At 42.1% G+C, this 20,837-nt stretch overlaps 2 protein-coding genes across 11 annotated transcripts in view; one reads left to right on the forward strand and one right to left on the reverse strand.

Annotated features, from left to right (window-relative positions):
* mtmr3 (myotubularin related protein 3) overlaps positions 1-19,457 on the forward strand; it is a 36,709-nt gene extending 17,252 nt beyond the window's left edge. For 3 of the 10 annotated variants that reach the window (XM_061730476.1, XM_061730480.1, XM_061730479.1), the window contains 9 exons: positions 467-662; positions 1,629-1,814; positions 2,108-2,278; positions 3,256-3,401; positions 4,961-6,458; positions 8,985-9,098; positions 9,238-9,326; positions 14,770-14,796; positions 16,417-19,457. In XM_061730476.1, coding sequence (XP_061586460.1) covers positions 467-662; positions 1,629-1,814; positions 2,108-2,278; positions 3,256-3,401; positions 4,961-6,458; positions 8,985-9,098; positions 9,238-9,326; positions 14,770-14,796; positions 16,417-16,588 — 2,599 coding nt within the window. In that variant the 3' untranslated portion in view covers positions 16,589-19,457. The remainder of the gene's footprint in view (positions 1-466; positions 663-1,628; positions 1,815-2,107; positions 2,279-3,255; positions 3,402-4,960; positions 6,459-8,984; positions 9,099-9,237; positions 9,327-14,769; positions 14,797-16,416) is intronic. The other 7 variants (XM_061730477.1, XM_061730481.1, XM_061730483.1 and 4 more) reach the window with 5 other exon arrangements.
* Positions 19,458-19,570: 113 nt separating this feature from the next.
* The window catches only part of LOC133451438 (citron Rho-interacting kinase), a 76,023-nt gene continuing 74,756 nt past the window's right edge, over positions 19,571-20,837 (reverse strand). The window contains exon 41 of the mRNA XM_061730487.1: positions 19,571-20,645. Within this exon, the coding sequence (XP_061586471.1) occupies positions 20,622-20,645 (24 nt within the window). The 3' untranslated portion in view covers positions 19,571-20,621. The remainder of the gene's footprint in view (positions 20,646-20,837) is intronic.

Consider the following 20,837-nt stretch of genomic DNA (forward strand, 5'->3'; position numbering starts at 1 on the left):
AAATATTAAAATTTTTCTGAGACAGTCCTGCATATCTCTAAAAAGTGATAAAGTCATTCTGTCTACAGTGTCAAGTGTTGCTTGCATTTGTATTCAACTGACGAGTACCCTGACACAGAGCTGAGCTTTTGCAGCTGTCAGAAAGGCCAGATGTTGGCTTTTCTTTCTTTCTTTTTTTTTTTATCTATTAAGAGTAGAAAACTGTCCCTTGATTCTACTCCTTAAACGTTTCAGCATTTCTCAAGTATTTGATGCTGAATAGGTGTACAGGGGTTTAGCAAAGCTTGTTTACTTGTGATTGTTACTTAAATCGTAAAGCATTGTACCAAATCAAAACACTGAATATGTGAGAGATGCTGCTTTGACCTGTAGTTTGGTGTGCTGCTCTGTTCTACGTTGTACATTTTTAAAACATGTATGAGATGTGGAAGATGTTCTCCAAGGTTTTTGGTCTGTGTGTTTGTAGCTGGCTCTCTGCTCTGGAGAGCACCAAGTGGCTGCAGCACCTGTCTCTGCTGCTCAAGGCCGCCCTTCTGGTGGTGAATGCGGTGGACCGAGACCACAGGCCTGTCTTGGTCCACTGCTCCGACGGCTGGGATCGCACGCCTCAGATTGTTGCTCTGTCCAAACTGCTTTTGGACCCATACTACCGCACCATTGAGGTAACCACGAGTTTCCATTAGTCTAAACCGGGGGTCGGCAACCCGCGGCTCCAGAGCCGCATGAGGGTCTTTAGCGCCGCCCTAGTGGCTCCCTGGAGCTTTTTCAAAAATGTTTGACCTTTTTTTTTCCTTTTTTTCTTCTTTTTTTTCTTCTTTTTTTTTCTTTTTTCTTCCTTTTTTTCTTTTTTCTTCTTTATTTCCTTTTTTCTCTTTTTTTTCTTCCTTTTTCCTTTCTTTTTTTTTTTCTCGACATTTCAACTTTTTTCTCATTTTCAACTTTTTTTCTCAAGATTGTACTCCTACATTAATCTTGACATTTCGACTTTTTTATCGAAATTTCAACTTTTTTCTCGACATTTCGACTTTTTTCTCGAAATTGTACTTCAAGTCTTCAACATTAATCTTAAAATTTCGACTTTTTTCTCGACATTTCGACTTTTTTCTCGACATTTCAACTTTTTTCTCATTTCGACTTTTTTTCTCAAGATTGTACTTCAACATTAATCTTGACATTTCGACTTTTTTCTCGAAATTTCAACTTTTTTCTCGACATTTCGACTTTTTTCTCGAAATTGTACTTCAAGTTTTCAACATTAATCTTGAAATTTCGACTTTTTTCTCGAAATTTCGACTTTTTTCTCGACATTTCGACTTTTTTCTCGAAGTGTATAATGAAAAAAAAAAATCTTCCCCCAGTTATAACTAATATAGATACATGCAACATGTGTTGCCTTCATTCTAAGGCTTATACAAGACTTTTATACAAGATTTTTTGCGGCTCCCGACATATTTGTTTTTTTGTGTTTTTGGTTCAATACGGCTCTTTTAACATTTTGGGTTGCCGACCCCTGGTCTAAACCCACCACTGTCCCTGACCTTTGTTAGCCTTTGAAGACCAGAAAACCCCTGACGGGGGATGGGAGGAGTTTTTGATGTACAGTAATAACTTGCAGCGTCTTTGTCCAGGGCTTTCAGGTTTTGGTGGAGACGGAATGGCTTGACTTTGGCCATAAGTTTGCTGACCGCTGTGGCCACGGAGAAAATTCAGAGGACCTGAATGAGCGCTGCCCTGTCTTCCTGCAATGGCTGGACTGTGTTCATCAGCTCCAGAGGCAATTCCCATGCTCCTTTGAGTTTAACGAGGCCTTCCTGGTGCGTGCAAGTTCAGTAGTTGAAGTAACTTTGCTCACATCCTGTGATTTATTACCCCTCAAATGTTTTTATGTACAGAACTGAGAATGTTTGGCTCCTAGCTTATGCATGTCTGCATTTAGTTTCCACTTGCAAGAGGCTAACATGCATTTACCTTCCATATGTGTTCACAATGGAGATGAGAGACCTTCCTCTCATCTCTCATCTCTGTTCTTATCATGCCTAGCATTTGTATACAAGCCTCAGCTTGTCACTTAGTGTACGTCTCTCCGTCTGTGTGTGTGTGTATGCAGGTGAAGCTGGTGCAGCATACATACTCCTGTTTGTTTGGCACCTTCCTGTGTAACAGCGGGAAGGAGAGGGAGGACCGTCACGTGCAGGAGCGAACATGCTCCGTGTGGTCACTGCTCAGACCAGCCAACCGCACGCTGAGGAACATGCTGTACTCCTCCCACTCCGAGACCGTACGTCCACTCTGTCACTTCACTGCAGACGCTCAGTTTTACGTGCAGCTAGATGACCGCTAGTCGTTGTTGTTGTGATTGTACATTTCCCAAAGGATGCTCAGTATTGTACTGTCAGTATTGTCAACAAGCCGAGTTAAAGCCTAACAAGATCAAGCACAAGAAGCTTATTGTAAGGAATGTGAACCCATAAAATGTAGAAACCATAGATGATTCATGTCTTGGTTTTTTCGGTCAGGCCAGAGAGCATGCCAACAAAACGTGATCCTGCATTACACTCAGAATGATATATGTCACGTCACACATTATTTCACAATGTTTTAGCTTTAAAGTTAATTGTTTAGTTGTCAGACTTGATTTACGAGTCTTTTTTTGTACACCCTTCTGGGAATGCATTTTTGTGGCCTGTGTGTGTGTCACAAAAGTATTTGGGTAATGTAAATCATTTGGATTCAGATTAATTAGTCAAATTAACTTTTTTTTTTATCCATTCAGAGGGGGTGTGGAGGTTAGGTTGCTTATATGACACCATTGAGTTTTATGCTTGTTTCATCTTTTGATCTGACGCTCTCTCTTTCTCTTTTCCATCATTACTTCCAGTCCCCGAGTTGCCTCTGCCACATATCTGTCGTAGTTATGTGAGCCACCATTGTTGATGCGTGACACAGTCTTGTAAAGTGATACACGGTCGTTGACAGAGAAACCAAGACAGGAGTGCACTGGCAAAAACACCTAACGTTGTAGCCAGCTTGTAGCAAGAAGAGACTGAGGGCTAGACAATACTCCCTAAAAATATAATGTTTCTTCAGATTGAATTAAAATTAAATCACATTTCAGACAGAAGCTCCTTTGTGCCACTCTGACTGCAGGTTCTGTGTTCATAGTTGGAAGCTTCACATATAAAAGAGTTGCTTCTACATGAGTCTGGTTTTCATTTGGTGAGGTTCCCTGAGTGAAGTTTGCCGCTCTGTCTGCAGGTTCTCCACCCAGTGTGTCATGTGCGGAACCTGATGCTGTGGACGGCGGTTTATTTGCCCAGCTCCTCCCCCACCACGCCCTCCGATGACTCCTGCGCCCCCTACCCTGTCCCCGGTGCCAACTCGGAGGACGCGCCCCTGGGCAGGTGAGCCTGGCGCGCTGGCAGCTGAACCCCAAACCACTTCCTTCCGCATGTAAGATGAGTTGTGGACTCCTACAGCCGGAGGGGCCCAACTTTTCAGCTCTTCTGCTTTAGTACTTTCCTCTGCTCAAAGCCGTACAATTTCAGATGTTTTATGCTCTGTTGACCTTCTGTCATACGACAGAACACAGAGGAACCCTGGAAAAGCCGACAGAAGGTTCCGTTTGCATGTTGTTATAGATTTACAAGTGTAGCTTTGTAGCCTGAAATGTTTTCTTTTTCTGTGCTGCATGTTTCTTGATAAGCTTGACATGATTGACTACGTTTACATGCAGTCAAAATTCGGGTTATTGCTAATATTCCAGTTACTGAAACATTCGGAATATTCCGTTTACATGCGAAACAGGGTTATCCCTGTATACATGGTAATTAATCATTCAGGATATCTGGATCAAACCAGCGACGCACGGAGAACGTGGTGACGCAATTACCGTCATTTCTGCTTCTTCTTCCTGTATCCAAATTTGAATGAAGTTTATTCAGTCATAACAACACAAAACAACACCAAAAAAAAACATTGTGCACAGCATTAACATTTCATACAAAACCAAAAAATGTGTTGAACAATAACTGAAAAGGCATAGGCATAAAAGCCTATCCTATAGTACCAACTTAGTTTTTTTGGCTACCGACCTCCAGAAAATTAAAAAGAGAATAGAAAAGCAAAGAAACAACAAAAGGCAAAGAAACAATAGAAAAGCAAAGAAACATTTACAGATGGTCAATTGCACTTATAAGCTTCAAAAATAGCTTTACAAACTATTTTCTTAAAAACAAAAAGAGAATGACATATTTTTAAGTTTATTTATGTTGGCATCATTCCAGAATTTAACTCCAGTAATGGAGACACATCTCCTTTTCATACCTTTTTTAGCTTTTTGTACTGTGAAATTGCAGACACCTGCCACAAGATTATACGGAGTCTCCTGAATTGAAAAGAACCTCTGTATTTGGTCAGAGAGCAGTTTTGATTTTCAAAAATTGAAAACAAATGCTGCTTTGCGCAACTTTTCGCTCACCTTCTTGTAAATCTCGCTATCCCAGTACTTTTTACCGTCTACAAATGCAGAAATGTTCATATCCTTCATTACATTTATGAAGTGATTAGTCTCCTCCTGGTCTTGCGTTTCTCCGTGTTTAGAAGAACTTCCTGGACTCAAAAGACCAAGATTCCTTGCGAAAAGAACATGCGCAGAAAAAAAAAATTCATGTTCCGTTTGATCGGGATATTCCGTTTGGCGTTTACATGACCAAATATTCGGGTTTTAAAAGGAGTAACCCAGCAAATTCGGGTTATTCAGAGGGGTTATTGGTGTTTACATGGCGGTGCAAAATCGGGTTATTGCTAATATTCGGGTTTTAAAAGGGTTATTGACTGCATGTAAACGCAGTCACTGATTAGTAAGAACATTGTGAAGCATCAGGTGTCAAACATGCTGAGTTGACGCTATTTAATCACATGACTTTTCTGTGCTGGTTTGTTCTTTCATGTCCTTGTTTAGGCGCACTAAAACCCGCTCTTTCGACAACTTGCCGAGTGCTTGTGAGCTGGGCAGCTCGTTGGCTCCCAATCGTCGCTCCAGTGACCCGAGCCTCAACGAGAAGTGGCAGGACCACCGGCGTTCTCTGGAGCTCAACATGGCGGTGGGGCCGGAGGGAGGGGGGAACCAGGACCCGGAGGTGCGTCCTAACGGAGTGGGGCCTTATCCAGACGGACTGGACTCTAAGCTGGAGGACAGCCCGCAGTCCCAGGACTCGCAGGCTGAGTCTGTGAACGCAGCAGCAGCAGAGGAAGCAGAGGAGGCAGAACTCTCCGTGGCAGTGGGGGTGGCGGAGGGCCAAATGGAGAATATTCTTCAGGAAGCCACAAAGGAGGAAGCAGGAGCTGATGTGCAGAGAGAGGGCAATGCCACTTTACATAATGTCTTAGCTGCTGTTGATACAGAAATGAAGGGGGAAGAAACAGTCGAGGAGGAGGAGCATCAGATCGCCAACGGGACTGAGATTCAGAGAGAAGTATTTAATGGTCACCATGCAGAAAATGGCAGGACTGAAGCTGAAGAGGAAGGTGACATTGCCTGTCAGATTGCACAGAAAGAAGAGGTGCTGGATCATCAGGAAGTGGGTCAGACCCCTGAGGGCCTGGTGAAGAATGTAGAGAACTCTTTGGTTGAAGAAGAGCTCGTGCAGGGACCCGTTGACCCCTGCTCAGATGAGCCGGAGCAACCCGCGACCCACAGAACTATAGCTAACGGCTTTGTGGACAGGTCACCCGAGGAGGAGCCAAGCGCAGACGAGAGTTGTCCTGACACTGAATCTGACCACGGCGTTTCTGAGCAGATGGACAAGAGGGCTTCCCTAATGGAAAGCTCCACAGAGACTTTAACTGAAGAGGCCTGCAGCAGGTTGGAGCTTCCAGTACAACATCCTGTTTGTAAATACTATCAGCCCTGCAGCGATACCAGGAGCCAACTCCCCTGCTCCAGAAAAGAGAGAGGGTTGGAAACAGGTGAGCACGGCTTTAACAGAACTTTAAACGGGGGCAGCAAGCAGCCCTCTGTTAGTGCCTTTCAGTCAGCGAGTACAGACGTGAGCAGAGACGGGCTATGTAACGGGGACAGCTCTGACGGAGATCCCTGCGGGGGACCGCACTGGGCCAAAGGAAATGGAGAGCGGGCACCTCTGAGTCGACAGGTGTCCCTAGCAAGCTGCAACTCCCTGATCCTGCACTCGCGGGGCAGCTGCTCTCAGCACCGCTGGTGCCACGCCGTATTGAGCCGCGCCACCGTCAGCCCGGAGCAGCCGTCCCGCAGCCACCTGGACGACGACGGGCTGACCCTGCACACCGACGCCATCCAGCAACGGCTGAGGCAGATCGAGGCAGGACATCAGATGGAAGTGGAGACCCTGAAGAAACAAGTGCAGGAGCTTTGGAGTCGACTGGAGAATCAGCAGCGCACCGGCTCCCACAGGATCAACGGAGAAATGGGAGATGAAGTGGTAAGATACTAACATGCCCAGAACCTGACAACTACTAGGGGTGTAACAATATATCGTGCCACGAAATTTCGCAATACTAAAACGTCCCGATACGTGTCATGGAGGTCTCTTGAAATACGGAATTGTTCAGTAATTGGGAATTAGAAGTTGCGTTCCGTATTGAACCTATACAGACACATATTATGCTCTTATTTATTCATGTCATAATACACAGGTGAAGGTCGGAAAATTTGAATATATTGCAAAACTTCATTCGTAGTAAATTCAATTTAAGGTGAAACAAATGTATTGTTTCCCACTACATGCAAAGTGAGATATTTCAAGCCTTTATTTGTTATAATTTTGGTGATTATGGCTCACAGTTTATGAAAACCCCAAATAAAAAAATCTAAAAAAATTAGAATATATTATGAAATCAATAAACAATTCAATCATCAAAATTATAACAAATAAAGGCTTAACACATCTTGCTTTGCCTGTAATTAGACTATGTAATGTATTAGTTTCCCCTTTTAAGTTGAATTATTGAAATAAACTAACTATTACACCATATTCTTCACCTGTATCTATATTCTACATCTGGGCTGATGTGGACATACATAGCAGAGGAGCCTATTTCAGTTGCTAGCATGGTTGGTTGTCCGCACAGTCATGCAAGTTCAACGCTATTAAAGCACTTTAAACTTTAAATCAAAGCATTTTGTTTTTTCATGTAAAATAAATACATTTCATGCATTTTAGAAGTTTTGGGGATGTCCCTATTTTTTGGCGCCTGTGCTGCTGAAATCGGGGTGTCCCTTATTTCTATTTCTGAAAGGTGGCAACCCTGCATGGAAGTGACAAACTGTATCGCGATATTGGGTTATTAATATTAATCTATTGTGTTGACTAGTAACGCGCAACGTATTGGTGCCGACCGCGCCTCGAACCGCGGACGAAAATCTTACTCCGCTCAGAAGAAACTAGTACCGTTTTGCGGTCCCGATCACGGGACTCTTGGGGGGTTTTGAGCTCTGAACTTTTACTTATGTAAGGCTGGTGTAAAGTTAAGCCTTACCTTATTAAATTAAACCTTTTTCGGGTCGTGAGTAGGATAAACACGGGGACAACTTCTGCTGAGTTCCAGTGTACTTTAATGTCCCTCAACAGTGTAGGATTTTAGAACATCAACACAGCAACTAGTGCCGTACTGTGGCGTATCACTCCGCCCAATCTAAAACAGACTAATCACTACAGATAAACTGACTAGTGTCATTATATTCCCTGATTTACATCAGAATATAAAGAATATATTTATAAAATAATGAACCCTGAATTACCAAAATAACCTTCTTAACAAAATAAATCTCCTCTTACACTTATAAGGTGAGCATGAATCAATCTTTTTTATTATGTAAAATTGTATGTATTTATTTACTTTTATTTATTTATTTAATTTTAGTTGTTAAATTTATGGAAAAGAAAAAAGTCAGATCATACATGAGAGAAACTATTCAGTTTGTGGCAAAATATTTGTACTTGTATGAAACTGAAGATGCATAATGCAAACCTGACATTTACTTTTAGTTCAGTTTGTGGAAAATGGTTGGCCTGGCTTTCTTTTTTTTTTCCAACAATATCTTTATTTGTTTTTCAAAATCCTTCCAATAACACAAAAGTAAGAGTGCTCTTACATAAAAGGAAACACCAAGGGCCGCTGAATTATTGCCCAGCAATCGAATCATGTTTCTTACAACTCAGACATTTATAAGATAACATAAAACAACACTCAATTTACATTTAAATGAGAAAAGGAAAGAGAAAATGAAAGGAAAAAATAAATAAAACCCCAAACAAAACAAAAAAAGTAACAAAAATCAAAACAACAAAGGTTTCTCTGTTTTTGAAAGGTTAGCCCAAAGTATTTCACCATTGTGCTTAGTTCAGAAATATGAACTCAAATATACAATTCACACGATAAAGAAATCAAGTATCAGAAAAGAGAGGAAATTATTTAAGAACACTGCAGAGGATCCCTACTGTAGTAGCTACAACTCAATTTCATCATCCGCCCCACTCCCCAGACCGCTTAAATCCACCCTCTCCATAAATTCCATAAAAGGACCCCAAATGTTTTGAAACGATGACAGTTTACCCTTTATAATGTAAGTGATCTTTTCCATAGGTAATGTTGTAGACAATTCCTTAATCCAGTTATGGCCTGGCTTTTTCTTTAAAACTTAAACAGTTATAAAGCATTAAAAACTGTAACAATAGGGCAAAAAAACGCACAGCATTGTTTTGTATTTTTTCCATTTCATATGTTCCTCATTCAAGGTTCATAAAAAAAATACTGCTATAATATCGTATTGTTATCGTGACCTCAATATCGTGTATCGTATCGTGAGATTAGTGTATCGTTACACCCCTACCAACTACGGATCGGTTTTACACAGTATACTTAGCTAGTTATAGTAACTTCAGCCTGAACGTTAACATTTCCTGATTTAAAGTCCACTTGAAATGAACTCCTTGTCCTTTTCTAAGCAGACCTCAATGACGGACTCGGAGTGCAACCTTGACCCCAACTGCTTGTCACGCTGCAGCACGGAGCTCTTCTCAGAGGCCAGCTGGGAACAGGTGGACAAGCAGGACACTGAGGTGAACAGTCAAGCCAAACTAGACACTCTTATCAGGATAGGGAGGACCAACGCTCTCTCGGCTGAACGAGCTTGAGAAGTGACAGATGACGTTTGTTAGTGGGCTGCTCTGTAGATGTGAAGGCCTTTGTGCTTTGCAGGTCACTCGCTGGTACCCCGATCATCTGGCCGCCCAATGTTACGGCTGTGAGAGCAGGTTTTGGCTTGCCACAAGAAAGCACCACTGCAGGTACGTGCTGAGGATCATCAGTGTGAGGAATCACTCCTCTGTGGTTCACAGTGAGCCTCTCGGACACTGCTGAAGCCCCATTCCAGCTTATTTTGACACTAGAGTTGTTCTGTGATCTTAAAGGGAAAGTTCGGTTTTTTACAACCTGGACCTTATTTCTGGCATTTTTTATGGTTGTATACTCACCCAGAGGTGTTTGGTGTCATTTGGAGTCCTTCGGAAGATATTAGGAGTTTTTTGCAGCCGCTTCTCCATATAACGGTAGCGAAGGGGGCACCGCCGGACACAGACGATGCAGCGTCTAAATAACACATGATTGCCGCGAAACTCTTCATTTCTTTTATGAATCACTAGATCTGCTTCCAGGACCTGTTGTAACATTGCGGGGTTGTTTGTGTAATAAATAAATCAGTTTGTAAACAAGACCTCTGAACTCATGACGTCATCTCTGTGCGCGCGTCCCAGACCCAGCTCCGTGTACAGCTGGAGTTCACTACTGTTAGTTTACTGATAGTTATTTGAAACATGTCTGAATATTTGTCAAATTCTGAGGTTGTGGACGACGACTTTGAATATGATGGACGTCCTTACCGTTTTGAGCCATACGGAGTATACGGCTGAAGAGCTCAGTGAACGGAGGACAGAGTGCGCGCACAGAGATGACGTCATGAGTTCAGAGGTCTTGTTTACAAACGGATTTATTTATTACACAGACAACCCCGCAATGTTACAACAGGTCCTGGAAGCAGATCTAGTGATTCATAAAAGAAATGATTTTCGCGGCAATCATGTGTTATTTAGACGCTGCATCGTCTGTGTCCCGCGGTGCCCTCATGCGCTACCGTTATATGGAGAAGCGGCTCGCAAAAAACTCCTAATATCTTCCGAAGGACTCCAAATGACACCAAACACCTCTGGGTGAGTATACAACCATAAAAAATGCCAGAAATAAGGTCCAGGTTGTAAAAAACCGAACTTTCCCTTTAAGTGGTAATATCTACTCTTGTACATATTACACTCTGATTTGAAGTTAGTGAAGTAATAAATCACACTCGCTTAATTTTCCCAGTGATAAGCACCACTGGGAGAATTCTGCACCTTGTAAAAGTACAATGAAAAAAATGTTTTTACTGGTAAGAAAAAAAGAATACTATCAACATTATGGCTTAGGCACGCACATGTAAATCACATGATGCCCCTGTTGGCTCGCTTATGTTGGAAAACTGATGAATCATAGTGAGCACAAAAGCACAATACAGAGCAGCAGTAGACAACCCTGAGTCTATTTTACTGTTTTATATCTATTTATTCCTCTTTCCAAAGGTCAGATGGCCATAATAATAGGCTCAAATGTTGTCGGACTACTGGATATGTACTTTTCTACAACATTAGCTCTGGACATAATGAACGATGAATATGTTTTTAGTTTGTTTCTCTCACCTTTATTAATTATATAATGCACTTCTATGTTCACTTCTGTTTTGCAAGTGTATACATGTTCCCGTAATATTGAGTCCAAGCTGTTGTTACTTCAAGATGTTGTCATTTATGTTGATGCTGTATGTTATCCATGTTATTGTAGATCCTATTCTAATAAGATATACTTAATAATGGTTCTGCACCATGACAAATGTTTGTCATGGTGCAATACTTTGTTTTTATTTGCTCTGTAGAAATATTATCAAATATCAAAACTTGGAATTGCTTGTTAAACATCTTTAAATTTCTCACACGAGGATAAATCAGTTGTTACCCTTAAATTAAATAAAGAAAAACCCACAATGGGCAGAAAAACCACTTGAAACTGAAAAAGTAATAATTAATCACATTTGACTGAAAACTGACTAATGAAAATCAGACATGGCTTTAAACAAAAAAATATATTTGTTGCACAACCTTTTGATGCATTCACTACAATCAAGCTGCTGTAACTCAGTGAGACTTCTGCAGTTGTAGACGGGTCTTGTGGCCGATTCCTCGTGAGCAAACTGCCCCAGCTGTCTCAGGTTTGGAGGGTTTCTTCTCCAGATTGCATGTTTCAGGCCTTTCCACTGATGTTCAATAGGATTTAGATCAGGACTTGTAGAGGGACACTTGAGAATAGTCCAGTGTTTTGTTCTCAGTCATTCTTGGGTGTTTCTAGCTGAGTGTTTTGGGTCATTATCCTGTTAGACGACCCACAATCTGAAACTGAGATGAACCTTCTGAAACTGGGCAGCACATTTTGCTCCAGTGTGCCTGGTTAGTCTTGAGATTTCATTGGACTCTACACAGTTTCAAGACTTCCTGCACCAGACACCGCCCCTCTGTTTCACAGGAGCTTCAGTTTTCTTTTCTGTGAACCTGGAACTGATTTGTGAAAAAGCTCCAGTTTTGTCTCATCTGTCTAAAATTCTCCCAGCAGGCTTGTGGCTCCTTTAATATGCGCAGTCTGGCTTTTTTATGATTAGCTTTCAGCAGTGGATTTCTCTTCAGTCGTCCACTTTGGTTCAAACAATAATGGCTGGTGTGATCTGACACTGCCATTCATGTCATCCGTCTCTTCAATTTGTCCTCAGTTTTCCTCTTATTTCTACTTCATGGGAGGTTGACCATAGTCCCCAGGACCCTAAACTTTAGAATAAGGTTGACGACTGTAGTCACAGGAACATCAGGCTGACGGAGATGGTCTTTTAATGTTTCTCTAGACATTTCTTCTGATCTCCTCAGACAAGGCTGATGGAGCCTCTTGTGTCAATTAGGTCCTTTTGGAACATTTGGAGAATGTGATTGGACAACTTCTGTTAAAGATGTTTTGTGGTCATCTTAAGATTGTTTGCCTGATGAAGGTTTAGTACCAAAACATCACTAATCTGATTTTGGTTGAAAGGAATTTTTTGCAGGAACTGAGAAAATGTACCAGACAATTTCCTACATTATGTGACTGACGGTTAAACCCCCAGTTCGTAGTGACTGAGGCGAGTGCAGAATAACCTCACTGTTTTGCTAATGTGCTTCAGTTTGAATCAAAAGGAATTAAAAGTGCATCCCAAAGGTTTACTGCTGCATGTGGACAAAGAGGTGGATATAACCAAAAGGGCTTGTAGCACCCTATAATATAATAAGTTCCTGAAAATGTAATAACATTTGCACTTAACTCAATCGAAAATGTAATAAAACCCCAAAAATGTAATAACTTCACCAATAATGTAATAAAATATCCAAACTGATATTGTAATAACATTTTTACCGATAATGTAATACCTTATTACATTATTGGGAATTTATTACATTTTCAGATGGGGTTTTTTTTTTTCCCATAACTGATAATGTAATACTTGACAAATAATGTAATATATATGTTCATTTTCAGTCCAGAGTTCTACATTTTGTGTTTTAAGTATCTAATAATGTTATATACACTGGATTTGAAACACCAGAATGACTATTGGGTTAAATTGCAGACTTTGAGTACCATGTAATAAATTCCCAAAAACGTAATAAGGTATTACATTATCAGTAAAAATGTTATTACAATATCAGTCAGGATATTTTATTACATTATTGGTGAAGTTATTACATTATTGGGTTTTATTACATTTTTGATTGAGTTAAGTGCAAATTTTATTACATTTTAGGGCATTTTCAGGAAATTATTACATTATAGGGTGCTACAGGGCTCATGATGATATACTGAGTTGTTGTTGCTCCCACCCCGCCCCCTCCCTGGACCTACATACGTCCAGGTCTGAGATTGAACATTTTTACTGAGGTTTTCCTCTCGTTTGTGATAACTACTTCTCTGATGTTGTCAAAAGCTCGCTGGGACTCGCCGTGACAGTTGGCTTGATTCCAACTTTGTTGGAAAGGCTTGATTTTCTACATTGATGCCTGATGCTCTCACCCACATCTAGGATGAAATGAATGTGCTCTCTGTCTCATGCCATCTGCTGGCGCATTTGCTCTGGTGCTATCGTGTCCTCACATCCAGTGTTGGGAACAACGGTGTTAAAAATAGCGGCATTACTAACGCCTTTATTTTTTTCCCAGTAACGGGCAATCTAACTAATTAGTATTTCAAACGTTACAACGCCGTCACCGTTACTCACAGTGAAATGTGGCGCGTTACTATACACTGACATGATATCTAATTGCTGTTATCCGACCAGGTGAGTCACGTTTGAAATGGTAATTAGTTAGATTACCTGTTACTGGGAAAAAAATAACAGCGTTACTAACGCCGCTATTTTTAACGGCGTTATTCCCAACACTGTGACTGAGTCAGGTCAGGTAACATCAATTAGATATCATGTCAGTGTATTGTAACGCGCCACATTTCACTCACGGTAACGGTAACGGCGTTGTAACGTTTGAAATAGTAATAGTAGTTAGAATCAGAGGTGGGTAGAGTAGCCAAAAACTGTACTCAAGTAAAATTACTGTTACTTCAGAATAATATGACTCAAGTAGAAGTAAAAAGTAGTCATCCAAATAATTACTTGAGTAAAAGTACAAAAGTACTTGGTGAAAAAACTACTCGAGTACTGAGTAACTGTTCAGTAACATCGGATTTATTTTTTTTAACAAAACCAGTCAAACAGACAAAAGTATAAAATAATCATCTTCAGGCAAATTAAATCAATAAAATAATAAAATTAATTAAAATTAATTTAAAAAAAATAGCTTAAATTAAAATAATCTTAAAGTAAATTCAAGTACTTTAATAAATAATAAAATAATAACAGAATAAAAAAAATAAATTAAGCACAAGTAGCACAAAATTTCAAGCCTTTGTACTTTTCTTTTTTAACCAGGCAGAACTAAAACAAGCCCATGAACTCATATAAACTCTGTGTGTGTTTGAGTCTGTGTAAATGTGACAAAACATGCAAAAACAAACCTTTTTCCCAAAGAATCACTCAGTGATGTCATGAGATTGACGCGTACGCGGATAAAAGGGATAAAAGAAAAGTAACAGCTCAACGTAGCCTAATGTAGCGGAGTAAGAGGAACAGTTTCTTCTTCACAAATCTACTCAAGTAAAAGTAAAAAGTATAGTGATTCAAAACTACTCCCAAAATTTCCCAAAACTTACTCAAGTAAATGTAACGGAGTAAATGTAACTCGTTACTACCCACCTCTGGTTAGATTACCCGTCACTGGGAAAAAATAACAGCGTTAGTAATGCTGCTATTTTTAACACCATTATTCCCAACACTGCTCACATCCCTTGAGTCTCCTTCACTTCCTTTTTTGAGAGTTGGACCAAATGCACCGCTCACTGGGAGGAACAGTTTTGGATGTCCAGTGTAAATGACGTGATCCGTCATGATTCTAGCTATGAGCTCGGTCATAGCTAGTCTGAACACACATCTTCAGCAGGAAGGAGTGTGTTAGTGTGTTCATTTTGTCTCCACTATTCAGGCCGTTCTTATCCATTGTCTGCCCCTCTCCTCCTCTACAGTGGCAGGGAGCCTGTCCAGGAGGTCTGGTGAGATCCGGCTTCCCTGTCCCTCCCCAGCCTCCCCCCCCTCCGCTGCTGCACCCTCCTCCCCCCCGATCCCAACCCCACGCCTCCCAACACGTCCCCCTACTCACCTGCTGCATCTTCCTTCAGTTTGAAGTAGCAGTAGTCCCGCAGGGAGACCTCCGTTTCTGAGACGTACTGACTAAACCGTCACCCGCAGTGTTTATGTCCAGTGTCTATTAATTGGCCAGCTGTGATTGGTCGAAGGCTGATCGCTTTAATATGAAAATTTATATAAAACAAACTGCATTCCTCCAGCCTCAACCCACCATCAGCAGAAACCCCCACCCCTCCGGCAGCATGCTGCCCCAAACCAGCCCCCTGCATCTCACCTCCCAGCAGCACAGCATGGCATCAGAAGCTGCTCGGCCCACGTGGTGGTGCAAAACGCTGGATCATAAGTGCACCACAAGTTTTTGTTGGTTTTTGTTCTGCTCAGACTGAATAGCTGTAGGCAGAGGGCACCACTTGTATGTGTTGGCGTGTGCGCATGGCCTTACATCCGAGACTGAGCATGGGGATCTGAATCCTGCAGTGTGATCTGCTGTATTGTTCAAGAAAGGCAACTGTTTTTTTTGTTTGTTTGTTGTTATTTATTTTATTTTATTTAATTGGCTGAACAATCAAGATGTCATAGCCTCAGGGTCGGCAACCCAAAATGTTGAAAGAGCCATATTGGACCAAAAACACAAAAAACAAATATGTCTGGAGCCGCAAAAAATGAAAAGTCTTGTATCAGCCTTAGAATGAAGGCAACACATGCTGCATGTTTCTATATTAGTTATAACTGGGGGAAGATTTATTTTTTCATTATGCACTTTGAGAAAAAAGACGAAATGTTGAGAAAAAAGTCAAAATGTCGAGAAAAAAGTCGAAATGTCGAGATTAATGTTGAAGTACAATCTTGAGAAAAAAGTCGAAATGTGAAGAAAAAAGTCGAAATGTCAAGAAAAAGTCGAAATGCCGAGAAAAAAGTAAAAATTTTGAGAAAAAAATCGAAATGTCGAGATTAATGTCGAAGTACAATCTTGAGAAAAAAGTCGAAATGCAGAGAAAAAAGTCGAAATGTCAAGAAAAAGTCGAAATGTCGAGAAAAAAGTAAAAATTTTGAGAAAAAAATCGAAATGTCGAGATTATAAAGGAAAGGAAAAGGGAAGAAAAAAAGAGAAAAAAATGAAAAAATTAAGAAAAATTTTTAAAAAGGGAAAAAAAGGAGAGAAAAAAGGTCAAACATTTCTGAAAAAGTTCCAGGGAGCCACTAAGGCGGCGCTAAAGAGCCGCATGCGGCTCTAGAGCCGCGGGTTGCCGACCCCTGAGTTAGAGCACCAAACGAGAAGGCAGCATGTAGTGAGATGTCTCCTGCTTGTTTTATCATGTGTCTCAGATGGCTGAAATCTAAGGCTCAAGTCAACTCTTCATTAACGGCCAGATCAGCCAGGCTGGTTTTGCAGGTTAAGAAACAGGAATTGTGTGTTTACGTGGCCACATTTGGCCCCATCTGCCAAGGAGACGCATGGTAACTGGAGGTTGGAGAGCGGTTTCTGCTTCAGAGCCCGTCACTTATCCGTCTTCTTCTCCCTGCAGGAACTGCGGTAACGTGTTCTGCGCCAACTGTTGTGACCAGAAGATCCCAGTGCCAAGCCAGCAGCTGTTCCAGCCCACCCGTGTCTGCAAGACCTGCTACGGCAGCCTGCACCTGGGCCTGGCTCCCCTGGACCTGGAGCTGGAGAAGCCCATCGCTGCCAGCTCCAACTGAGGACCACCGGACCGGACGCGCTGCCCAGGAGCCCAGGAGCCACCCCAGAATGTCTCATGTACTTGTGCTTGTTGCATACGTGGAGTTTAATGTGTATATACAGAAAATGATGTGCTGGAGAATCTGAGTGGTGGCCGTGCACAAGAGTGTGTGTGTGTGAAAGGATTTCTCACTCGCAGGGTTTGTGGTGGCAGTGAGAGGTGAAAGTTGACATCCTGGCTTCTTGGACCAGGCAGGAAGAGCAGGTCGTCTCACGGCGTTTGCTGAAGTCTTCTGAAGGACTTGGACTTGCGCCCCCCTCCCCCCCCAGCAAGGTTTCTGCTCAGACCTTCATGTCTGAGCTCAAAGTGACGACTCTCCTCTGGAGGGTAAAGAGTGAAGGAAGTTATCCTGGCAGAGCAGGGACGGTCTGTCTGACCTGCAGCTGTCGTCACTGACGGCAGGAAGGAAGGAAGGAAGGAAGTCTTGAAGGGTCAGTTCACTCAAATGAGAGCACTTATTCTCACTCTTCTGGTTCCAAACCATGAAGATCTGGTGTGAAGACTTTAATCTGGAAGTGATGCTATTGACCAGCTTTGTTTGTCTTAGTGTGAGATATTTCAGAAATTCTGATTAGTGGTGAAGGTAATCTCTGCTCAGTTGAATAACTCGAGAAAAAAAAATGAAGCTTTAAACTTTAACTTCCAAGAGTGAAATTGTACTTTTTTATTTTTTGTGATAGCACCTTTTCCTTTCTAGTGCAGTTTAGCTTTTAAAGAACACTCGATCCTATGATTTCCAGGGTTATTGTAACAAAACCTCTTTTACCTGACTTCCCACATGTCTAAAGCTGGGCGTTCCAGGTCGTGGGTGAGACTGGATAAGCAACAGTTTAGTGTATTTGTTTAGTGTATCGGGTGAACTGATCCCTCGACACGCCTTTGGCTGAATCTCAGCTGGATGAGTTTTACTGCTTCTGCTCGAGTGGAGGTTAAACTCAGCTTTCCACACATGGTACAGCACTATCAGTGTGTGTTTGGAGGTAAAACTTAAAGACACAATGAGTTCAGTTGAGTATCAGTGCAGACAGGAGAGTTTTCTGTTACGATCCTTCAGAATATTGTCTTGCAGCGGCGAGCTTTTGCTGTTGAAACTCCTGCAGGTCTCGCTGGGTTTTTATCAAGTCTTTAAATCCTCCTGAAGTCGGTCAGCAACGCTTCCCTGAGACGCCCACTCTTTAGCACAACCGTTCAGTCACTGACCTCTGCACACGCCGACACACACTTTTTTTGTAAAATAAATGAATAAAATAATATATTCAGATACCTATATAGCATTTAAGAAAGTGTATAGAATCCTTAAATAGTGGCTCACTTAATCGGTCACTATTTTTTTTTATTGCTTTGTCTTTTGTTGATAATTGCAGAAAATACCTATATTTTGCAAGCTGTTGGAAATGTTTTTTTTTTCTTTTTATAGAGAAGCAGGTTGTCCTGTTTTGATGCTGCAGTGGTTTTCCCTTTTCAAATGCGATCATTATTTGGACTTTATTTATTGAGGTTTCGTTGTTGAATTGCTGTTAAAAATCCGTATAACTCAGTTGCCACAGGATAATCAGTGTTTGAGAGGAACAAGAGACTGTGGCTGCGGCGACCGTCCTCCAGGACGCCTGCGAGAGACGCCTGCGTCCTCCAGGACGCCCTGCGTCCTCCAGGCCAGGCGGGGTGGGTGGATGGATGGACGGATCCCCAGTTACGAGGAGGAGGGCGTAGGTGCCGCCTCTCATCAGCTTGAGGGAAACGGTGGTCCAACACTAGCAGCCTCAACACCCCCCCCAGAATCGCACACAAACATTACTCCATTCAAACCATGTACAAACACTACCTCTACTTCACATGTTCATGCACACGCACACACCCCCACACACGCTGAGCTTGTAGTTGCTGAGTGACTAGTTTTTTTTCAGATTCCTCACAAGGCCTTTTGTTTTTGTGCAGATTTCTGTTGATTTTAAAAGTACAGCACTTAAGCATAGATTAGGATCGTAAAGATGATTATTTTGGTGAGATTGCTGATCAGTTTAGTTTATTTTATGACTCCCCCCCCCCACCCATCAGCGCACCACGTGACAAGGTCCTGACCATCAGATGAAAGTTAACAGGATTTAATCACTGATTGATTTAAAAGACTGAGTCCTGCGTGAAGCCGACGCCCATCTGAACCTCCCTCGGGATTAATAAAGTATCTATCTATCCGAGACGCGCTCCTCTTATCCAACAATCCACTAATGTGAATTATTCAAACTGCAAAAAAATGATTTTTTTTTATTTTTAATTTTTTTTTGGCACTTGACATTCAGTAGACGGCCAGAGAGCTGGCCGTGCGTGAGAGGGTCCAGTGACGTGCCTGTCAGCCGACACGCATGTTGCTGTATGTTGTTTTTTTTTTTAATTCTCCCTTTTCTTTAATTAGTTCTGTTCATCTGCAGATGTTGTATTTCCCTCCGCTCACGCTGACACTATCGGAAGCTTCACTGCATCGGCCCAGTAATCACTGTGTGTGTGTTTGTGTGCGTGTATCGAGCAAGTGTGCGTGTGCGCATGTCTCTCTGGTCGGAGACTGGTGCCAAGCAGTTTTATTAAGGGTCTCACGCAAAGGGATCAGTCGTGTTTCCGTTTGACTTTCCTCCTCTTTTTTTTTTTCTTCCTTTCTTTCCTCTTTTTGATAAAGCACTTTGAACCTTCTCCTGTCTGTCAGAGGAGTGTGTAGCTGTACATAGCCGTTTCCTGTAACAAGTGCCCCTTGTTCAGTCTGAATATTTTGTTTTGTTGGATTTACTTTACAGAGCATTACCTTTTGTTGTAGAATTAAAGGAGAATAAACTAGGAAACGACCGAGTTGCTTCTTGACGCAAAGCTGCAGCTGCAGCTGAAACACACACACACACACACACACAAGAGGGGAAACGGACACTTTTTGATCATGTTTAATGCATGTTCCGGTATACATCTCTAAAAATCCAGGAAGTCTTAAGTTACTGTCTAACATCAATGTCTACTTATTGAATGCAGAATTAAGTGAATACATGACAGAAAAGTAGAACTAAGAGAATCAAGATTCAAAGAAGCGACGAGTACTGCTGTAAGTAAGTCATGCTCACTGATGTCGGCAAGTTGAGGTGGTTTCAGCCGTCCCAAAGAAACGATACTAGGAGGTGACGACCCCTGACGCACACTTCACATCACTGCACAGACACAGGACGCGTGCACGACGCTTGGCCGAGGCGGTGTCAACCTGACTGCACCGCGCGGGGCCGGCGCCGGACGCAGAGCGGCGGGGCTCTTTTTCTGAGGCTTGCCAAAAACAACACAAGGAACACTTGGAGCTAAACATTGCTTACTTGAAGTTCTACAAAGTATTGCCAGACGACAACAGTCAATAAAGCATATATGCATTTATATACCAAAGGCTATTTAATCCAGAGGTCTTTGACTCCTGTTCAAATCCAATCTCTTGTGCAAAGTATTGCCCCCAACCCCCCAGACTGCTCTCTCTTCCTGAAATATGTGAGTATTTAAAACCTGGTATGACTTCTCTAATCAGAGAAAATACCTAAAGCTGAACTTGGGCCTCTAAGAATGTTTGTTTTTGTATTTCTTAACCAACGACGTCAGTAATCTCCTCGCAACATCTTTAGAAACTCTTTAAAAAAAATAGACGTGGCTTCACCGGCCGACCCTTCCCTTTTTCTATAAAAACCCAGACAGCTATATGTACAACTAGAAGTGTTTCTTATAAAGTAGATTCTCTGGATCTGTGGGTCAGCGCCAGTTCCCTGCCCGCCGACTCCCCTGCGGGATCACGCCCACGAAAGCACATGTCAGGAAAGAGGATTGTCACAGGAGACGTCTCCCATTGCAGGTTTGTGTTGCACTATGTACAGGCGCAGGGACAGACGGTCAGCCTTAGCGGTGTGTTGGTGTGCTTGCACTCAGAGGATTAAGGGTCTCCCACGTGTTCTGGTCGGACTCCGGCCAAGAGCGGCGGCGAGGGTTCACACTGATGACTGATCCCACACCTGCAAACCAGCAATGTGGGCAAAGGTCAGAGACTAATCCTGTCGGTGAGAGATCACTGAAACAAACGACTGGGATTCAAGGAGGGACATGACACATTAACTTAACCTTTGGTTTCAAAACAACATGAAATTCAATCTGCATCATAGGGATGAAACACAGGTGGGCATGCAGTTCCTGCTTTTTCAGGGGTG

The sequence above is a fragment of the Cololabis saira genome, chromosome 9 (assembly GCF_033807715.1).
Source record: "Cololabis saira isolate AMF1-May2022 chromosome 9, fColSai1.1, whole genome shotgun sequence".
In the NCBI taxonomy this organism is placed as follows: Eukaryota; Metazoa; Chordata; class Actinopteri; order Beloniformes; family Belonidae; genus Cololabis; species Cololabis saira.